Source organism: Sciurus carolinensis, chromosome 7 (assembly GCF_902686445.1).
Source record: "Sciurus carolinensis chromosome 7, mSciCar1.2, whole genome shotgun sequence".
In the NCBI taxonomy this organism is placed as follows: Eukaryota; Metazoa; Chordata; class Mammalia; order Rodentia; family Sciuridae; genus Sciurus; species Sciurus carolinensis.
The window spans coordinates 141,736,537-141,759,196 of NC_062219.1; the positions used below are offsets into that span (position 1 = coordinate 141,736,537).

General features: G+C 44.0%; 1 protein-coding gene across 2 annotated transcripts in view; it reads left to right on the plus strand.

Moving 5' to 3' along the window:
- The window catches only part of LOC124988358 (N-acetyllactosaminide beta-1,6-N-acetylglucosaminyl-transferase), a 118,295-nt gene that overhangs the window by 24,802 nt on the left and 70,833 nt on the right, over nt 1-22,660 (plus strand). For both annotated transcript variants that reach the window (XM_047557793.1, XM_047557794.1), the window contains exon 2: nt 3,456-4,921. In XM_047557793.1, the coding sequence (XP_047413749.1) occupies nt 4,000-4,921 (922 nt within the window). In that variant the 5' untranslated portion in view covers nt 3,456-3,999. The remainder of the gene's footprint in view (nt 1-3,455; nt 4,922-22,660) is intronic.

The window sequence follows — 22,660 nt, forward strand, 5'->3', positions numbered from 1 at the left end:
CCTGCCTCAGCCTCCCGAGCTGCTGGGATTACAGGCATACGCCACTGCTCATGCTTCCTGGCTATTTTAAACCCTGTAGCTTCAGCCCATGTCCTGTGATTGAAAAGAAACTTCCAAGAGGGTAAATCAAGGTAGTACATTTAACCTCCATCAATACATAAGAATAAAAAGAGGAGCACAGGAAAACAACTGGAGTAGAGAAAAAAATCAAAATGTCTACACCCTTCTGATTTCAAAAAAATAATTAAATCCAAGCCGTCCTCTGTCTGGTACATCACCAGGCCTTCCCAGACACTGAAAAGTTTCTCTTGGGTTCTCAGGCTTCTAACTTGGGCACAGAGATGGTGTCCTGATAAAATGAACATACGAAAATGACTTTGGGCATCCTGTGTTCCATAATAAGAAGGATGATGAAAGGAAACCCTTTTCTAAAAACATTGCTTGACACTATCTTAGTGCAGGAAAAGTTGGTTTTTGTCCTGGATTGAGAGCTTATGAGTATGCCTTCTGGAGGTGGAATCAATTGCACACTGACCTAAGGGGTATAAATGCATACCCTGCAGGGACCAACCTGCGGGTTAAAACTGGTTCCCATTTTCTTCAGCACTCCATGCCCTGTCTGATCACTGCCTCCAACCTGGAATTTGGGATATTAATTTTGATCTAATATTCAAGCCAAGATGAGCCATCTCTGTTCTTTTTGGTCATTCATTGCCATCCCCTCATGTCATTTCACCTAAATGCAAGAGCATAGAGTCCAGAATTTAGAAGAACGATTAGTGGTAGATTGCAAAAGAGATCAGGAAAGATGGAGGGTCAGGAGAACCAGCGTCTCCCATGTGACCTGCAAGAGGAAGAATATCCGAGAGCACCAAGCTGACAAAGAAGAAACCAGGTTCTCATGCATTCTTTTGAAAATGTCTAGCATTGTCAACGATGCTATTTTAAATAAATGTAAGAGTTTCCAGAGCCGGAAGTCAAAGGACCCTTGTAGTTTTTCAGGGGAGGTACAAGAATCTACTGCAGCAAAGCACTAAATCCAAGTGTCCATGGCTCTGAGCTATAAATTCAAGGAGCAGGCAAATGATTCAAGATGCTTTTATACCTGCAGTATCTGGAGAGTTAGAACTGGGCCAAGAACAAGATGACGGCCAAAATAAACAAAGGGAGAGCTGATGTCATTGTCTGGATAAATCAGGAGAAAGACTAAAAATGATTCGCCTCGTTCAGACAGGCATAATTAGGCACGGACATCTTCATGTAAGCATCCCGACGGCCGAATGCATTTGATGTGGACGGTGCCTACCTACAGGGATATTAAAAATTAAATACAAATTAGATAATTTTAGCCGTTTCCAAAAAAGAAAATGCTTTTGTCTGATGACTGTATGAAAGAGTGATTCATTCAAAAGGATTTTAGACAGACCCACAAAAAGTAGCTAAGGAAAGAAATCAGGGTTGATTGGATCCTGTTTGGGTCGTGTAGACAAGATAGTGAACAGCTGAATCATGCTGTAGAATATGACTCCTAACACAGTTGAAGACTGAGTTCTGGAGAATTCTCCCTGGGTCCTTTCTTAGCACGGTTTCCTGTGCTTCTGATGTGTGTGAAATACATTTGCCAACTGACTCATTAATGCGTTAGCTTTCATTTGGGAGTGGAGAAATTAAAAAAAAAAAAAAAAAAAAAAACAACTCGATCAACTCTTTGGTTCAAAAAGTAAATGTCGTGAAGACAATGCCTAAGGAAGGTTCAGTAGGTCTAGGGACCATGTTAGGCTAGAATCTCAAATTTTAAAAGCAGCTTATAAACTTGCATCTTCCTCTGTGTCGTGGGTGGGTGCGTGTTCAATTCCTCAGAATTGAACCCAGGTCCTTGCACATGCTAAGCCTATGCTCTACCCAGCCTCCTCTGTGTTCTTTTTAAAAATTTTTTCCAGTATTGATGATTGAACACAGGGACACTTCACCACTGAGCTATATCCCCTGTCTTTTTTGTCTGTTTTTTTTTTTTATTTTGAGATAGGATTTCATTAAGTCGCCCAGGCTGGCCTTGCACTTGCGATCTTCCTACCTCAGCCTCGTGAGTCACTAGGACTACAGGCCTACGTCGCTATGCCTGGACCCTGTGTTCTTAATAAAATCAAAAGGTGCTGTCTAGGGGCAAGGGGCAAATGAAAATACAGGATGTGAGAACATCTGCAAACTGTAATTTTATATTATCTTTATAATTAAGAAGATGTATTAGAAAAATAGGTAGTTGTGACTCATCTCTTAGAAATTATTATCTGGAGTCTCACACTAATGTGATCAGGGAAATGGAGAAATGAAAGCTTGAGGATAAAATCAATAAGTATTTGATGGTCTACTCTGCACGATAATGCTAGGAGCTGGCAGCAGAAGAGGGATGCTCTGTTCACAGCCCTACACAGTCAGCTAGCTACCAAATAACAACTCATCAGTGGGTCCTGGATGGAAGGGGCAAGGGAGGGGCAAGAAGTTTTCAAAGGAGAAGCAATAAATTGTGTCATTTACTTGAAGTAGGGGTGTGGGGCAGGCTCTGTGTGTGTGTGTGTGTGTGTGTGTGTGTGTGTGTGTGTGTGAGAGAGAGAGAGAGAGAGAGAATGGTCTTCTTGTTTGCTCATATTATTATGCCTCTTTCCCAGCCTCATCTGTTGTCTGACACCGTGATGAACTCTTTTTATATGTTATCTCATGTTTATTCTCATGATTGACCTAGGGTGGTAAAATTATTCTTATTTTTTATACATAAGGAAATGCTTTTTAAAGTGTTTATAAATCTGAGTAGGGTGTGGTGGCGCAGTAAAATCCCAGTGACTCAGGACAGGGAGGATCAGAAGTTCAAGGCCAGCCTCAGCAACTTAGAAAGAGGCCCTGTCTCAGAATTTAAAAAAAAAAAAAAAAAAAAGTGTAACTCAGTGGTAAAAGCACCCTTGGGTTTAACCCCCTTGCCAAAAAATAAAGTGCTTATGAATCTAACTCTGAGAGCCTCTCTCCTGAAGTTCTGGAAAGTACAGGAGTCTACCTCTTCCCTACATCTCTAGGAATCAGGCTGCTCTTTATCCCACCAAGGCAAGGGTGCACTGAACTTCCCATTCACCTAACTTTATCCTCTGTGCAATTTTGGGGGGGTAAGGACAAACTGTGAGTCCTTTCTGTATTTGTATGTTTTAGATAAGTTAGCCTCCAGTGGACAGAATGCCCCAGTCACTTTGTGTGGTAAGCGAGATGTGAGGTCAGCTTGCTAATTAATATGCCTTTTTAAGGACCTTTTCATAGACCCAGAGAAAAAAATTCAACCCTGGAAAGAATTTGCCTCAACAGCCTGTCCCCTGCTATGCTTTATAGCAAACCCAGCCAAGGGTGGGGGGGCTTGTGTGGAAAAAGACGGGGTTAAGCAATTCATTTTGAAGCACGATGTTTTTTATTGACAGAATCTCTCTCCAGGCGATGTTCACATGCTCCCAACTGCAGCTTTTAACTTGGTGGTGCCGTTTAAGCAAACAAACCCAGGCGGTTGAATACAATGATTAACAGGAAGCTGGGGAGCTGACACAGTTACCAGCCTTGGGCTGGGACAAGAAGCGGGTTTGAAGTCCTAGAGCGATGACTTGCAGAACGGCCACCTCACTCACAAGGGATCTCACTGTGGGAGCAGGTACACTCGCTGGCCACCGAGGCTCGGGGCGGAGAGCTCTGCAGAGGAACAGGTCAGCAGGCAGGGCAAATGCCAAACAGCTACTTCAGAAATGTGTCAAAGAAAAGTGAAAACGCAACAGAGCCGTAAATGAAGAGGGAAGGAAGAGGGAAAAGAAGAAGAAGAAGAAAGAAAGAAAGATGAGAACTGTTAGCTGCTGATCAGAAGTGCGTCCGTCCACCAGGAGGATGAGGTCGGAACCTGCAGGAGACGTGAGTTAACTGGATCTGGGCTCTGATCACATTTCAAAGGACAGTTTGCTCATTTCCTGATTTTGAACGATGGGCTCTTGGAAGTACTGTCTTTTTAGCCTGTCTCTTATCACTGCCCTGATTTTTGTATTCATTTACAATAGTAAGTTATGGGAGAACCGACGCTTTCTGAGGGCTGCGCCCTTCAATTCCACGCTGCTGGCGGAAACCTGTCTCCAGATGTTGAGGGGGGAGGTGTTGTACCTAACAGAGAACGCACTGAAAACTACCCTGGCTGAATCTACCTGCTACGAGTACAGGGTTCAAAGTCATTATATAACAGAAACACTTTCTAAGGAAGAAGCTGACTTCCCTCTGGCGTTCACACTGACCATCCACAAAGACTTTGACACTTTTGAGAGGCTCTTCAGAGCCATTTACATGCCCCAAAATGTCTACTGTGTGCACGTGGACAAGAAGGCCACAGCTGCATTTAAGGATGCGGTGGAACAATTACTGAGCTGCTTCCCAAATGCCTTTCTGGCTTCTAAGATGGAACCCGTGGTCTATGGTGGGATTTCCAGGCTCCAGGCGGATCTGAACTGCATGAAGGACCTGGTAAACTCCGAGGTCCCCTGGAAGTACGTCCTCAACACCTGTGGGCAAGATTTCCCCCTGAAAACCAACAAGGAAATAGTTCAGTATCTGAAAGGATTTGTAGGGAAGAACATTACCCCAGGGGTGCTGCCCCCAGCTCATGCGATCGGTCGGACCAAGTATGTCCACCGAGAATTATTGAACAGGAAAAACCCTCACGTGTACAAAACAACAAAATTAAAACCTCCTCCTCCTCACAATATGACCATCTACTTTGGCACTGCCTATGTGGCCCTCACAAGGGAATTTACAAACTTTGTCCTTCAAGACCAGCATGCACTGGACTTGCTCTCCTGGTCCAGGGACACGTACAGTCCTGACGAACATTTCTGGGTGACTCTCAATAGGATTCCTGGTACGTATGTCTCTTTTGTTGTGGTGGTTTAAGAGACAGGGACTCCTTCTGTTGCCCAGGTTGGCCTTCAACTCCCGAGCTCAAGTGAGCCTCCAGTCTCAGCTTCCTGGGTAGCTGGGACTACAGGCACAAGCCACTACACATGACTTTTTTTTTAATAAATATGGCATTGTGTATACTGAATAAGCTGCTTAAAAGATAGTAAAAGAATTGACATTTCAAACTTCAGTTTCAAATGTTAATTTTTTAAATGTGGAACATTTAATTGTCAATGTTATTTTTAAATTAATTTTAATTTTTATTCAGAAATCATAATTATAGACATTGATGGGGACAATGTGATCTTTTGACAAGCGTTTGAGAGTTGGTCTCTTAGTTATTTGAAATATGTAGTACGTTATCATTGACTATAATCAACCTGCCGTGCAGTATTTCTCAAAAGTATTCCTCCTGTCAATCTGAAATTTCATACCTTTGATCAACAACTCCCACTGTCAGGGAGTTCAACTTTTTTAGATTCCACATATAAGTGGGACCAGAAGATATTTGCTTTTTTGTGTCTGGTTTATTTCACTTCACATAATGTCCTCTAGGTTCATCCATGTGGTCCCAAGGAATAGGATTTCCTTTTTTAAAGACTAAATAGTATTCCTTTTTTCTACATATACCACATCAACGTTAATTTTTATCAGAATCTTTATAGCAGCTCTGCTCACACCTCAACTCTATTTGGCAGTTGAGAAACAGAGGCATAGATTAGCAAAGCCAATTTGAAAAACTTGACTATCTGATTTGATTCTATTGATATACCAAGCTACCTCACTGGACCCGGAGACCCATAGGTCCACCTGTGTACTCACCCTAGACACAGGGCAAAAGACTGAGGGAACACTAGTCCTTCAAAGGATCAAATTCAGTCTAATTCCCCTTCAAGGGCCAACGGCATTTAAAATCAGGGATAAATCTTAAAAATAAAATTTGAGTGACAATTTGGATATTTAATATTATTTTGCTCCTGTTGTAAGTCCCATAGCTAAATTTCCATCCTTTCAAAATCAGAGCAGGACACACAACTTTTACATTTTTTATTTGTAAATTCTTTCCAGGAATTGGAGCAGAAATTTAGAGTGCCTTAAGGATTTCTAGACCAACACTTTCATTTCATATGAAAAAGAACTTCAGTGTGGTTAGGCCATATGCTCAAATCACCCAGTCAGTAAATACAAAAAGCCCCCATTAAGCCAACTCTCCTAAGCCTGATGTTCTTTTAAAGCAGACTTTCGCTGGGCACAGTGGTGCATGCCTGTAATCCCAGTGGCTTTGGGAGGCTGAGGCAGGAGGATTACAAGTTCAAAGCCAACCTCGGCAACTTAGTGAGAGACCCTATCTCAAAATAAAAAATAAAAACGGCTGAGGATGTGTCTCAGTAACCAAAAATACATAAATAAAATAAAGATGACTTTCAATTAGATCTCTGTTGTTTCTAAATTAACTCTACCTTTTCTTTGGCCTAAGTTCCAAGCGACTTGATAACCTTAAGTTGTTTGCAGTGAACCTCTCAATTGTGCTAGTCCAGCTCAAAAATTCAGACTGTCGGGCTCAAGGAGAAAAGTTAGTGGAATCTATATGAGGATCAAGTTTATGGTTTCTTTACATTGGTGGTTGCTTATTATTATCGCCTGTAGCTTTTAAACACATCTAAGGCCAGGTCGGCTTCCCAGAGGGTCTCCCTGCTGGGATGGACCTAGCAGCGGAGCTGGTATAGCTTCCAGGTGATTCTCAGGTGGAGCCACCGCAGAGGCATGTTTGAGATGTTGGCACACAAAGCTTCCTAGGTGTAGAACGCTTTGGAAATCTGCTTTTCTAAAGCAGGAAGGATAATGTCATGATAAAGAGGAGCTCACGCAGTCAGGAGGGGAGGCAGCCCCCGCTACTGTGCAGAAAGAATTGTAGAGAATGACAAAAACCTCACTTCTCTCTTACATATGACTTAGCCTGTGATGTAAACCATCCAGGCCCGTGACAGGCTGCAGGGGAGACGCTGACAAAGCAGTCTCCGGAGACGGTCGCCGAGAAGGTTGAAAGGCTAAACTCCACTTTTTGGGGAAGGACCCAGACGAACAAAAAGGAAATTCAGTCTAAAAATAGACTTAGATTCTTTTACTTATTTATTTTCCAGTACTAGGGACTGAACCCTAGGGGCACTCTACCACTGAACTACATCCCCAGCCTTAATTTTTATTTTTTAATTTGAGAGAGCGTCTTGCTACGTTGCCCAGGCTGATCCTCCTGCCTCAGCCTCCTGAGCTGCTGGGATTGCAGGTGTGCACCAGCTTAAAGTATCTTAACAAAAGATACCACATGAAAGAAAAATAGGACCAAGTCTGTAATTTTGGAAGATGAATCTAGGGTTAGTGGGTGAGAGACGCAAGAACCCAAGGAGCTGAGAGTAGAAGGGGAGCTTCCGTGGCAATGAACAAAACCAAGGATGCAGAGGCCAGGGAGATGCTGCCGAGGGAGCCCCAAGTGCTGAAAAGAAGTCTCCCGAGTCTTTTCCCACCCTGAGAGTTCACAGTTGTAATCACTGATTGAGCAGAAAGTTCATGGTAACACCCTGACCTCTCAGCATGATTTAGGGATTGCAACTGGATTTTCACACACCTGGTAAGCCGCAATGTGAGCAAAACAATAGAAAACAAATCCACTGAGTCATGCATTCCAAAAACTTACAAGAGCTGGGCGTGGTGGTGCATACCTGTAATCCCAGTGACTTGGGGAGGTCAAAGCAGTAGGATCATAAGTTTAAGGCCAACCTCAGCAATTTAACAAGACCCTGTCTCAAAATAAAAAATTTCAAAAAGGGTTGGGGATGCAGCTTGCTGGTAGAGCACCCCTGGGTTCAATCCCCAGTACCCGAAATAAATAAATAAATAATAAAGAAAAAATTTTAAAAAATGGTCCGACCACAGCTCTGCTGTCCTAGCAGCAGCAAGAAGTTGGCTGCACTTTCCTCTCAGAGTCTCCATCTCTACTTATTTTGCTTTATCTGCTTCTTTTTCCTTATCTGAATTTCTTTCCTTCCTTCCCTCCTCCCCTTCCTTCTTCACTCTTACCCTCCCACCCTCCCTCATCTCCCTCATTCCTCCTTTCCTCCCTGAGCCACATCCCCAACTCTCTCATTGAGTTGCTTTAGGACCTCACTAAGTTGCTGAGGCTGGCTTTGAACTTGTGATCCTCCTGCCTCAGCCTCCCGAGCTGCTTGGATGACTGGTATGCGCCCCTGCACCCAGCTCTTTCTTTCTTAATGAGGTGCTGTACCTTAATGCTGTTTGATTCTGCGCCGTCACAGTGACCTTATTCGGACTCTCCCAGAGAGTCTTGCTTTGGGTCACGGTGTCACTGTTCAGTGGCGAGCTCTCGCTATCACTTGACCCCCACCTCCGAGCTGATGTCGGCCTCTCTGCCGAGAGTTGGCCTCCACATCAGCCCCAGGTTGTTCAGTTCGCTGTGTCCAGCGTGGCAGGGTCATGTGGTTTAAAAAAACAAAAATGGTCACTTGTACATAATATGTCCCTGAAGAGGTGGCTGGTCACCTGGAGGGTTCCCAGAAGATGAGACTGTGCGTGGCCTACTCAGGGAAAGATGTGGGTTGTAGAAAATCACTCGCATGAGGCTCTGAAGACGTTGCCTGTGAACTTCACCAGCTCCCCAGGCCTCCTGCCATCTTATCCCTGTCTTGTCCACCTGAGTCCTTCCCTCCTCTCCACAACGGATTATGTCTGTCTCTTAGTTTATCTTCTGACTTGGAGGTGGATGACACAGGATTAGGAGAAAGAACCCCTGGTAGGCCTGAGGGGGCCACTTCAGCCACCGCCCACCTTCCTTCTGAGGTGTCCATCATCTGGGCTGAAGGATTTCAAAACTGACCAACGATGGAGGGAGCGTTTTAAACAGCACCCCGTGGGAGTTTATTTCAAACCCATTTAAAAATGCAAATGAATGAGAAAAGCACCTTTCTCAGACAGGCTTTGTTTGAGATAGGAGGAAGAGATGTCAAGGTGCTTGAAAGCAAAGGAATGGAGGAAGGAGGAAAACTGGAGAGGAAGAGTCTCGAAAACACCCTCAGCTTCCCCCTGCTTTGGTGCACCAGCCCTGTTGGCTTCCAGAGTGGGCATTTCCCCCGCCCTTGATGTAGGAGGCTGGTTGCATGTCCGCCTGTGGTAGAGTTCACAGTGACCTGGTTCTTTGTCACTCCTTCAGACTGGCGCATCCCTTCAGACCCTCCCTATGCATATGACGTGGAATGCTGAGGTGCCAGGAGCTGAGATCTAAGAGGGGTGACTCTGGGAGCCAGGAAAGGTGGATTCCCACCAAGGAGGTCTCGGGGATGACACTCAAGGCCCATGGTGCACCTGGGCTCTGGGGTCTGGAGGGCACTGGTGTTTCCCAAATCAGTCACCTCACAGGGCTTTTGAGATCACTGGGTCTCTAGACAGACCTGGAGGGGAGAAAACGTGAGGGGATAAGTTTTACTCTTAGCCTGGTTTGAACCATCTCCACTTTATATCCCCTGGGAAAGGAGCTCAGTGAGTCAGACCCCAGTGAGTGCTTAAGGGACCAGTCTCTTGGGAAGGTGGTAGATGGCCCCAGAGACGTCACCTTTTATGGTAGATTATCAAGGAAACAGTGGCAATAGTTTTATAGTTTCTTTAGAAGAAGTGTGGGAAGGGGTCAGCCCGCGAGTGAGCTTTGCTGTCTCTGTCTCCTCTCCTTCAGTGGTCACTGGGCTGCTTCTTGGGCCTTCGGTGGCTCACTTCATATTCTTAATCACTTTTCCTCTTTCCCCAGCTAAGTTACACCATTCCTGGTTCATTTCGCTCTAGAAGACAATTCGTACCTCTGTCACCTTGAAAGTAAACCTTGAGGACTCAGGACACAGAAATTCAGTCTTAGTTGGGCGCGGTGGTGCACACCTGTAATCCCAGTGGCTCGGGAGGTTGAGGCAGGAAGATCACAAGTTCAAAACCAGCCTCAGCAACTTACTGAGGCCCTGAGAAACTCAGTGAGACCCTGTCTCAAAATAAAATATAAATAAAGGCTGGGGGTGTGGCTCAATGGTTAAGAGACCCTGGGTTCAATCCCTGGTTTGTGCACATGCGTGCACACACGAGAGAGAGAGAGAGAGAGAGAGAGAGAGAGAGAGAGAGAGAGAGAGAGAGAGAGAGGGAGGGAGGGAGGGAGGGAGGGAGGGAGGGAGGGAGGGAGGGAGGGAGAGAGAGAGAGAGAGAGAGAGAGAGAGAGAAAGAAAGAAAGAAAGAAAAGAAAAGAAAAGAAAGAAAAGAGAAAGAAATTCAGTCTCCTCTATGTTTGGGTTAGTGTAACAGACCTAACTGTTTTTATAGAGTGACTCAGCAGAACTGAAGACTACCAGATTTTGGCATTTTATTCACTTTTTAAATCATTTCCTCAAATCAGATATTGCCCTAATAGTTGAATTGATTTATATGCACTTTATATACCCAGATATATTAACAAGAAAATGAGTTGAGTAATAATAATGGTACACGTGAACACTTTGCTTCGTTAATTATTCCATATTCTAGGATAGCCAGAGACAGGAACCTGTTTCAATATTCCACTGTCCCTCTGAGTAGCAATTCTTCTTAAAAAAACCCAAACCAGCATTTATTCTTATGACGATCTGTCTTAATTTTATACTGATGAATCTAAAAGTATATTACAGAGAAGAAAGAAAGTCAGAGTTGGGTTCCACTGAAGTTGAACCAGCTATCATCAGGTGGAATGCATTTTAGACTTAAGTGGACTGTCGAGTCTGTTGGACAAATGTCTCCAGATCAGCTCCTTCAGTAGAGTCACAGAGGAGCTCACTCTCACTAGTGGAACTGGAAGCCAGCAGACCTGGGCTAGAAAACTGAATCCACTACCAGAGAGTCTGTGTCTCTTTGGGCAAGATGTCAAATGTCTCTGACTGAGCCTGATGCCTCTTGTAGATCCTGGGGACAAAACGTCTCCTTGTCGGACTGATGGAAGGGTTAGAGAACTGTACCTGGCACATTGTAGGAACTCATTCAATATTAAAAGAAAGTGTGAGCAAATACATTAAATACTCGGATGTTGGTTCTTGAGGTTTTGTCTTAGCATTGCTATTCTAAAGCTTTAATGCATATATAATCTTTTGTTAGAAATCAAGTATGTGGCCGGCTGTGATGGCACATGGCTGTAATCCCAGTGACTTGGGAGGCTGAGGGAGGAGGATGGCAATTGTGAGGTCAGCCTCAACAACTTAGTGAGACCCTGTCTCAAAACAAAAAATAAAAAGGACTGGGGATGTGACTCAGTGGTAGAGCATCCCTGGGTTCAATCCCCAGTACCACCAAAAAGAAGAAAAAGGAGAAGAAGAAAAAGAAAGAAGTTGGGTACGTGGCTGCAGGTGTTAATATCCCTTCTTGCATCTAACTCTTGTGTGGCTCTCTGGACCCTCTACTCCTTGTGCCTCTTCCTGCCAATAGATGCAAGAATGTAAATGAGAGATTAGAGCCAGAATCTAGACTTTGGCCTAACTTCCTAATTCAATGGGGTTCCAATAGCACATGGAGTAAAGAATGGATGAATAAGAGGGAGAAGAGTATGGTCATCCCTCTGTACGCACAGGTTCTGCATCTAATGATTCAACCAAGCTCAGATAGAAAATATTCTGGAAAAAAAAATGCATCTGTTACAGAACCTATGTAGACTTTTTTCTTGTCATTTATACTGAACCAAGTATTCTAAGTCATCTAGAGATGGTTTAAAGTATACAGGAGGATTGCATAAGGTTCATGCAAACACTATGCCCTTTTATAGAAGGGACTAGAGCATCCACAGACTTTGGTATCCATGGGAGATTCTGGAACCAATCACCTTTGGACACCAAGAGATAACTGTACTATTCTGCTTGTCTCAGAAAATATTTTCTACAAATAAAGAAAATTCTCCTTCTGTTTTGCACAGTTTATTTTGTGAATTTTTAACTCTGGCTCAGCTTTTAGGCAGTTTTGGGCAGGAATTCTAACCCTCCCATGTCCCCACCCCACGCTGTCTATTCCAAAGGGCAGACAACCTTTGCCACTTATGCCCAAACCCATTAGAAATCACCCTGGGGAAGTGTGATCGGGCTGTGGGAGTTATTAGTCATGGGACTGCTAAGGTCAGTGTAAATTACCCTCTTGATACATCTTGAGGTCTGAAGTGTATATTTTAGTTCAGGTCTTGAAAAGTGAAATCAGGCATTAAGGCAATTTGCCAGAGTAATTTTGACCTCAAGAGGCTTTTATTTAAAATGTCCAACAAATGTAGTTAAAATTGTTTATTTGGCTCTGACTTGAATTCCCTGTATAACTATTGTTCCTCAAATAGATCTTTTTGCCTTAATGCCAACTTTTCTTCTAGGTCCTTCTTTGCCTGGAAAATTCCAGTTTTTTTTTTTTTTTTTTTTTGGTACTGAGAATGGAAGGGTCTTGCACATGCTAACCATGGAGTTTTACTGCTGAGCTACACCCCAGTCCCCGGTTGCCTTCGAGAGCCCAGCCCAGCTGAGCTGCCCTGTTCCGTGGAAACTCTGACATCCGGGTAGTCTCAGGCAGCACTGGTCTGACTCCCTGCTTGCACCAAGTGCTTCTTTTCACTTTACTGGTAACTTCTGGTAGCTTCTCTGTAGGGCTTGTGGTTTAGGCATCCGTTGGTCCTGACAGAAAGCAGAGCCTTTATGTCTTTGTGAACATCAACCCACACAGCCTGGGGTTGAATTTAATTCCCCTGGCACTGCTAAAATAAACATGGTGCTGCTTCCATAGATCCGGTCTTCTGCTACTGAGTCACTGAGAACTTACAATAAATGAGACTGGGGGTGCAGGTCAGGGGTAGCACGCTTGCCTGGCATGCAAGTTTGACTTCCAGCAGCACAAAACAACAACAATGGCAACTTATAATATATAGACAGACTTACAGTGTTTTTTCGAGCCTCCCTTTTACTATAAAGCCTTTCTAGAAGGCATGGAAATTGCCATCATCACATCACAAATCTCTACAATGGCAGGGGACTAAGGGATTTCAGCCCCCACTCAGTTAACAGCTTTATTGAGATATCATTTACATACCACAAAATTTACTGAGGTATCATTTACATATCATAAAGTCATTCATTTTATAAGTGCACAGTTCAGTGATTTTTAGTAGATTTAGAGTCACGCAACCACGACCTCAATCTAATTCGGAGTATTTGTGTCACTGCAAAAACAAAACAAAAACTTCACACCTGCTTCCTCTTTCCTGTTTCCACACCCAGCCCTCCTTTTCTGTGTATGTGGATTTCCCTTTTCTGGCTCTTTCTTTCTTTCTTTCTTTTCTTCTTCTTCTTCTTCTTTTTTTCCTTTCCTTTCCTACTGGAGGTTGAAACCATGGCCTCACACATGCTGGGCAAGCTTTCTACCACTGAGCTATATCCCCAGCCCTTTTTGTATTTTTAATTTTGAGACAGGGTCTTGCTAAGTTACCAAGACTGGTCTCAAAATTGCCATCCTCTGGCCTCAGCCTCCCAAGTAGCTAGGATTACAGGTGCCCACCATTGTATCTAGCATTTCTGAATATTTTGTACAAACGGAGTTATGCAAGAGTGCTCTTTGGTGTCTAGCCCTTTCAGTTACCATCAGGATTGTGAGGTCCATCCCTGTCGCTGCAGGAACAGTACCTCACCTCCACACAGATGAATCCTGTCCCACCCATGGCTACACCACACTTGCTTGTTCATTCATTTGCTGATGGACATTTGGGTTGTTTCCACTTTTTGGCCAGGATGAATAATGCTACTATGAACACTCCTGAACAACTCTTTGTGGAGACACAAGTCTTCACTTCTCCTTGGTAGAGACCCAAGGTAAAATTGCCGGTCCCTATGAAAACTCTCTGCTTACCATTTTGAGGAACTGCCAGACTGATTTCTGAGAGGTTGCCACGTTTCACCAACGCAGCAGTGTGCGAGAGTTTCAATTCCTCTGCATCTTTCTCAACGCTTGCTTTAGTCTGCCTTTTCCATTTTAGTCATTCTAGTGGGTGTGAAATGGTACTTTCTTATAGTTTCTATTTGCATGTCCCTAATGAAGAGCAATGCTAAACATCTTTTCATGTGCATGTTGGCCTTTGATATATCTGAGAAGAGAACTTCAGTGCCTTTTGGACATTTCTTTGAGTCTAGATACTGTTGCAACCTCTATTTTACAGATGGGAAAACTGAGGTAAGAAGAGTTTGTATTACTTGTCCAAACCAATACTTTATCAGTGTCAGAAATGATTGCCTCTGTGATGCAGATGGAATCCACTAAGAGGTGAAATCGTCAAGCCAGCTGGCATGGCACCTGTGATGCTGGCTATTCAGGAGACTGAGGCAGGAGGCTTACGAGCCGCGGTCAGAGCAGACAACATAGCAAGGCCCCAGCTCAAAAGAGGGAGAGAGGTGAAATTGTCCAGCATTGAATTAAGGATTAAGGACAAACTGCATGAGCAAAAACCTGGTAGAAACCAGGACTAACCAGGAATTAGCTAAGATTCATTTCATAAAAAAATAAAGCCTCCTATTTAATCCTGTCCTGTGTCCTTACTGTGATGAGAGCCCTTTCTGCAGTTACGTGGAACTCAAGTGGCCACGACTCCCTCCTGCGGTCTCCAGCAGGTTTGCTTTTCCTCCCAGCTCATTAGCCGTGAGCTGATGGTGCGTCCTGTGAAAGCGCCCAGGAAACCACTCCAGACATGGGAACTCACGCTAGAGATTGTATTAATCGGACAGGCAGAGTGTCTGCCCGCAGGCTGAGAGAGAGAGAGAAAATGGCAAGGGAGCTATTCTTACGAAGTGGAATTTCCCGGGCTCCTAACAATCTGGACTGATGACTCACGTGGATGTTCGCAGGCTAATGATTGACCCGTGCCTGATGAGGAAATTCACAGGCTAACAACTGGGCCAATGGCTGACGAGGAAGTTCGAGGGCTAACGATTGGACCAATGGTCTAATGAGGAAATTCACAGGTTAACAACTGAACCAATGGCTGAGGAGGAAGTTTGCAGGCTAACAACTGGGACCAGTGACTGACGAGGAAGTTCACAGGCTAATGATTGGACCAATGGCTGACAAGGAAGTTCGAGGGCTAATGATTGGACCAATGGCTGATGAGGAAATTCACAGGCTAACAACTGGACCAATGACTGATGAGGAAGTTCACAGGCTAACGATTGGATCAATGGCTGATGAGGAAGTTCGAGGGCTAACGATTGGACCAATGGCTGATGAGGAAATTAACAGGCTAACAACTGGACCAATGGCTGATGAGGAAGTTCGAGGGCTAACGATTGGACCAATGGCTGACCAGGAAATTCACAGGCAAACGATTGGACCAATGGCTGACCAGGAAATTTGAGGGCTAGCAATTTAAATTGTAAAATGGTGTGGAGGAGGCAGAATAATGGCAGCAGCAAAATAGCAGGGGAGAAATGAGTGCAGCCTTGTTACCGCATTGTCCCTTCGTCCTGGAGTCCTAGTTTGTGCTTCTGTGGACTTTGCTTCTTGGTTCCTTTCGTTACCCAGGGTTTGCCCCTTGGCTGGAGTCTTCATTTTAGCACGTGTTCCTTGGTCTGTGCTGTCTACATGCAACCACCTGGAAAGTGAGGAAGGGGTTGTTTAGATCACCTTCAGGCCTCCCTCTTGATTTGCTGCTTTAAATACTAATCTTGGGCCAGGGTGTAGCTCAGTGGGAGAGCGCTTGACTTGCATGCATGAGACCTCGTTCCATTCCCAGGACCACATACACCAAAAAAGAAAAAAGGAAAAAGAAAGGAAAAAAGAAAACTTATTCTAGTGTTACCGATCTTGTCAAATTGAGGACAGTGTCTGACAGGATTCCACAGCCATTTGATTTACCTCAGATATTCATAAATATGTCTCTTCCTAATCTTCTCCTTATTAGGAATGAAGTCAACTTCGAATTCCTATAACCGTTGCAATTCTAACTTCCTTTTAGCCTTGGTGAAAAAAGTCATAACAATTCTTATTTGACCCTTGTAGAATTTTCCATTCAAATACTGAGCCATGCAGAGCTGTTTTTAGCTGCTCTTGTGACTTTGGAGGGCTTAGTCCCATTCTGTGGGACTCCAGCATCTTCAGTCTCTGAAATCAGGCAAAAGCCAAGAATGGGATAGGGCATAAGTTTCCCCTTGCTATCAGAGTAAGGAAAGGAAGGTTAAGACAAAGGGTCAAATGGAATCAAGGAAAAGGCAGAGTTAGGAATGAGAGGTCACAGATGACAAGATGTGGGGTCTGAGGACGGAAACCCCCAGTGTTTGAAGGTTGTAGGGCCCAGCACAACCTGAGGCAGGGGCAGCTATACACTGCTTCATTTTTCCCCAGTGTGCATGGAGTATTTTTAGCTTATTCCTAGCCGCTTCCCTAGAATGGAAGCTTCTTTCCTGGCTATACTTCCGTTTTAATGCGGAGCCCCCAGCACACCTCTGTGTGCGGATGTGCTGGGCGTGAGTCACATACTGACCCCCCGCAGCACCTAAGCCAGGCAAAGCCCTGGGCAGTTGGAGCCCCTTGGCGGGACACTTACGGATGAGAGCAACTTTGTCCTATTTTTGGAAACAGGTACCAAATGAGTAATTGTTTCCAATATGTGTCACAGTGTGAAAACCAATAAAAGGTACTTCCTTATTATCCACCCCATATTAAAAACTGGATTTCAAAATCTCAGAAAGGCAAAGGTTCCACCGGCTCATAAAAAGAAGGAAGAGCTGAATCTGTAACAGAATATAGATCTTTAGGTGAAATCATATTTTAATAAGTATCCTATGTTAATTCTAATAGTTCTTTAGGTGAAATCATATTTTAATAAGTATCCTATGTTAATTCTACAAAATAGGGCAATTTCTACATCTAGAAATCTCTCTTTTTTTTTTTTTTTTTTTTTTTTTTTTTTGCGGTGCTGAGGATTGAACCCAGGGATTTGTGTGTGCAAGGCAAGCACTCTACCAACTGAGCTAAATCCCCAGCCCTAGAAATCTCTCAACAGAAGCATTATTCTCTTGATACCATAATTTTTTTTCTGGTACTAGGAATTAACCTCAGGGACCCTCAGTCTTTGAACCACACCCCCAGTCCTTTTATTTATTTTTTTTTTTAAATTTGGATATAGGTTCTCACTAAGTTGCTGAGGCTGACCTCAAACCTGTGATCCTCCTGCCTCAGCCTCCCAAGTCACTGGGATTACAGGTATGTGCCACTTGCACCCGCTAGAACAAGATTATTTTTTCAAGGGAAGAACAGAAGGACTAACATGGAAGCTTTCTTTAATTGAATCATTTGACCTCCACAGAACACCTCTGAGGGAGGTGGTTATTATTATCCTCTGTATGCAGATGAGGAAACTGCAATTCCAGAAGGTAAAATTTCTTACTCAGGGTTGGTTTAAACCTTACTTCCTGCTCATTCTAGCTCATTCTAACCTTGCATACCACCTTTCAGAAGTTCCTGTTGCTCAGGCAGCTCATTAATCTACTCTTTGAATACCTGTAAAATATTTGAAACTCTTTTGTTTTCAACTTTTCATTTTCAACTATTTCAAAAGAATTAAACTTACAAGAATCTGAATGAGACATGCTTGTTGCTGCATGAGTCTTACTCTGGTACCACTTCAAGGGCCAGAACTAGAGAAAAATAGGCAGTCATGCCTCAGTATCAATGGGGGATGTGTTCTAGGACCTGCCTCAGTCACCAAAATCTGTGGCTGTTCAAGTGCCTCATATAAAATGTCTTTGTATCTAACCTGTATATATCTTGTATGTTAAAACAACAACAACAACAACAACAACAAGAGAGCTGGGCACATGGCACACACTTGTAATCCCAGTGTCTCAAGAGGCTGAGGAAGGAGGATCATGAGTTCAAAGCCAGCCTCAGCACAAGTGAGGCATTACCAACTCAGTGAGACCCTGTCCCTAAATAAAATACAAAATAGGACTGGGGATGTGGCTTAGTGGTTGAGTGCCCCTGAGTTCAATCCCCAGTACCCTGACCACCCCCCCCACAAAAAAAAAAAAAAAAAACAAGAGAGAAAGCAAACAAAAGTATTACTTGCACAGGAGTATCACAAGAATGAAAAGTGAGTAGCCAATAATCCAGAGACACTTACAAGTTTATATACTCTCTTCAGAGGGGACAGGGAAGTGGGAGATGCAGAGTATTTTAGAGGAAGAGTAAGTGATGGACTCAAAGGACAAATTTCATATGGCATCAACTCTAGGTATCTTGCTGTGAGTTCATCTTCCCTGTTTGATGACATATGGGGAGGAGGCTTGTGTCAACTGCTATCCTGGGGGAAGAAATTCCTTTTGTCACATAAGGGAACGTCAGAGCAAACCCCTCTGTGCTTCAGCAGAAACGGGATGGGGAGAAGGTCAGAGCGATCCTTCTGAGGTTGACTCTAGTTCAAGGTACAGGCATGTTAAAGTGCCATATTCTGGGGCTTCATTTTTGGGTTTCGACTCCTTTTGTATACATTAAATCATCTTTAGATAATTTATAATACTTAATTCAACGTAAAATGCTATGTAAATAGCTGTTAATACACTATCGCTTAGGGAATAATGACAAGACAGAAAAGTCTATACACCTTTAGTCTAGACACAATTTTTTTCTGTGTATTTCCCACCAAGTTTGGTGGAGTCTGGGGCTATGGAACCCACAGACACAGAAGGCCCACTGCATATGCTGTATATGTATATGCATATGTATATATGTGTATATGTATATACATGTATGTCCCCAGAATGTTGGTACACAGCACCATGCTGTGTACTCACACTAGCGAGCATTCTCAAACATTCCATCTCGCGTTGTCTCATGCTGACCCACACGCATGCTCAAATGATTCTCTGCTTTAATTTTTAAATTATATATTTAGGCCACAAGTACATCTCCAGTTCTAATACAAGGATGTGGAGTTTATTCTTTCCACTTCTCCAGCAGCGAGAAACCTGGCTTCCACAAAGCTCAGTATGTCTGCTTATCCTCAGTCTCACTCTAGATAAGCAGTCTCCCTCCAGGGTCCAGAAGCACCGGCCCCAGGGTGTGCTGATCCCACCTCCCACAACTGCAGCCATGGCCTCTGAGAAGAGAGAAGGAGCTCTGAATGATTTGTGATAGTGTTATAAATCCAGTGCTGCCTGACTTCAAGACCGCAGGCAATATGTTGGATCTCCCTAAGCCTCACCAGCTCATCTGTAAAATAGGATGGTAGTTGTGTAAAATGGCATGGTAATTGTGCTACTTCAAAGGGTTGTCGTGAGCACTGAATTATCAGCTTCATGAAATACTGACCAAACACTGGCCATTATAAGTATCTCTCAATGCTACCTTTCATTATTGTATTGGTCAGGGAATACAGTACAATATAATACGGAGAAACAAACATCACAGTCAAATTAGGCTAATTAAGAAGGGCATGTGGTGGCATGCACCTGTAATCCCAGCTCCTAGGGAGGCTGAGGCAGGTGAATCTCAAGTTCAAGGCCAGCCTCAGTAACTTATCAAGATCCTATCTCAAAAAGAAAAGAAGAGAAAAGAAAAGAAAAGAAAAGAAAAGAAAAGAAAAGAAAAGAAAAGAAAAGAAAAGAAAAGAAAAAGTTGGGATGAAGCTCAGTGGTACAGCACTTGCTCAGTGTGCCCAAGACCCTAGGTTCAATCCCCAGCACCACATGCGCACACACACACACACACACACACACACACACACACAGACACACACAGACAGAGAGAGACAGACACAGAGAGAGAGGGCTTAGGACTGGGTGTGTAATCAGTGGTAAAGCACTTGCCTAGCATACATGAGGCCCTGGGTTTGGTCCTCAGTATGATAAAAAAAAAAGCAATAGAAGCAGGGATGCTTAATAAAGGAACTATTTTTGAAGATGTACGCAGAGTAGAGAGAAAATAGGGATATTGCAAGACCCAGGGCAGTAATAGCAAACTGTTACCACATTTGAACATAGGGATCGGTTGGAAACCATACTGTGGACGGAACGCTTAGGGAACTGTGACTTTCAGACTTTGGTCAAAGGATGCAGCTATCTTGATGTGACCAACAACGAAGGAGCCAGAAAGAAGCAGCTGGGCCGCGTGGACAGGCAGAAGGAGCTTGCCACGGGGGACGAGGGAGCACCCACAATGAAGATGCACCCCCAGTGGCTTTGTGAGCAATAAGGAAGCCGCTTACAAACTTCTGGAGGGAAAGGAAAAGCAAGGCCGCAGTGTTTCTGGCTTAGGTGTGTCGTCCATGACGATGCTGATGGATGGAATGTGAGAGAAGGGAGGGCGTGGGAAGGGAATCCACCACCTCACTGGAAGCGACACACTCTCCTACTTCCCAGTGTTTCTCGGTGGAGCAGATCTGACCCTGAGGCCAAGACATTCCTGGACCTCCCAGAAAGGGCACAGGATGGTAAAGGGATGGGATGAGCCAGAGCTAGAACAAAGTTGTCATGTTCAAGTCCAGGTCCGCCCCTTCCTAGCCGGGTGAGCCAGGCAAAGACCAGAGACCAGACACCCAAGTTTCCATATTAGAAAAGTGGGTGTGTCGCCACCCCAGATGCCAGCTATTGTCACTCATACTTCCTGGTTCCCTGTTCTGCCACCCATTCTGCTCCTCAGTGCAGCCCCCACCCTCTGTAGAGTCCAAGTGCCTTAAAGGGCCGGCGCCCAGATCTATGTTCACACTCAGAGCCGCTCTGAATCAAGTTTCAGCCTCTTTTTTCTGTGGCTCTGTGTCTGCTAGACACTGCTCACGGGCAGGAAGGAGAGATGGTTACGTTGTGGCTGACAGTGGTGTCAGAGGAACCAGGGTAGTGATACCATGAGCAGTCATAGGGGCCCTGGGATGTAGCCCTGCAGAGTACTGGACCATAAGTGGTTCCATAAATGCCAGCTATGCAAAAGGGGCTCCTGCTCCCCACTCACCTCGAAAACCCTCTTGGAGTAGTTTTTCTGGGGAAAGAGATGATGCGCCCATTCACCCCTCATTGTTTGGGAAGGTATCGTGTGACACAGAATGGCGCACGTGCAATAGACATTCAGCACATTCACGTAACAGCATCCCGTGGACACTCTGATCTTTAACAGCATAGGTTTCTTGTACCTGATTTTGTCCTTTTTATACAAGTGGAAATGTAAAGCATGTACTTTTTCTTTCTATCTGACTCTTTTTGGTTAACATCAAGTTTAGGAGGTTCATCTTTTTCTGCTGTATCTCATTTATTCATTCTTATTACTGTGCAGAGAGGAAGACCAATATCCGGAAACACTTTTGGTGGTCAAAGCTGGTGTGGGGAGGAAGCCGAGGGTGCTACTGGCCTTTTGTGGGTAGAGGTTAGGGATGCCCCCAAATATCCCACAGTGTACCCATGCACAGGACAGACCCTTACAACAGGGCTTTTTTTTTTTTTTTTTTTAAGTTCTGGGGATTTAACCCAAGGGTGCTTTACCACTGAGTCACATCCCCAGCCCTTTTTATTTTTTATTTTGAAACAGGGTCTCACTAAGTTACTTAGGGTCTCACTAAGTTGCTGAGGCTGGCTTTGAACAGGTGCACGCCACCACGCCCAGCACAAGGCATTTTGAGCCTCAAATGCCAATAGCACCAAGGTTGAGCAAACCTGATACGTAATAACTGTTCATGGGTGGTTGGGCCCATGATCAATATGACTGCAGTGAGCATGGAAGTCCATTGCCCTTGATAGGTATAGATCCACTTCTGTTAATCCAATGCCTAGGGATGGACTTGCTGGAGTCATAAGGCGCAGATGTGCTCAACTTTGCTAGATGGTGTCATTTTCTCAGAGTTGTACTAATTCACACTTCCCCAGCGGTGTCTGAGCACTCTGGTTGCTCTGCAGCTTCATCGATGTTTTCTGCCTCTCCTTTTTCAGTCCTAAGCCTCCGTGTTCCTCTAGCTCAGGCTTATGAAAGACCAGCTAGTCAATTCAGCAGTATTTGTTGATAGGGTACCCTGTCCCATCATTTGCGAAAGATGGATTATGCACAGGTGTGGCTGCTGTGTACAGTAATTAGAGATGGCATTTGGGGAAGGATAAGTGTAACCAGGGTTCCTGTCATTTAAATAATAATGTGCACCAGCACATTTCTCTATACCCATTTCATCCCATTCTTCCCAGTGCAGTTGGCCCACCACGTCCGTGGTTCTGAAACCAGCATTTCAACCAAACTTAGATTAAAAGCACCCGTCCCTCACATATGTACTAAACATGTCCAGACTTTGTTCTTATCACTATCCCCTAAATAATACAGCATAACACATATTTCCATAGCATTTATACTGTTGTGCATAGGTTATATGCATATGCTACAGCATTTTGTAGAAGGGACTTGAGCATCCGGGAATTTAGTATCCTGGTAGGTTAGGGGTGGTTCCTGGAGCCAATCCCTGTGAAGACTGAGGGGCAATTCTACCACATATTTGTTTTCCATAGTAAACTGTGCTCTAGGAATTTGAGTACATGTTTATTAATTATTTGCAAATTGTACCATGCTGTTTACCCCCAAACATTGGTTTTTTGTTTTTTTTTTTTTTTTAATTTTATTTTTTTTTCTTTTGGTATGTTTCTTAGTTGTAGAAAAGTAGATCATT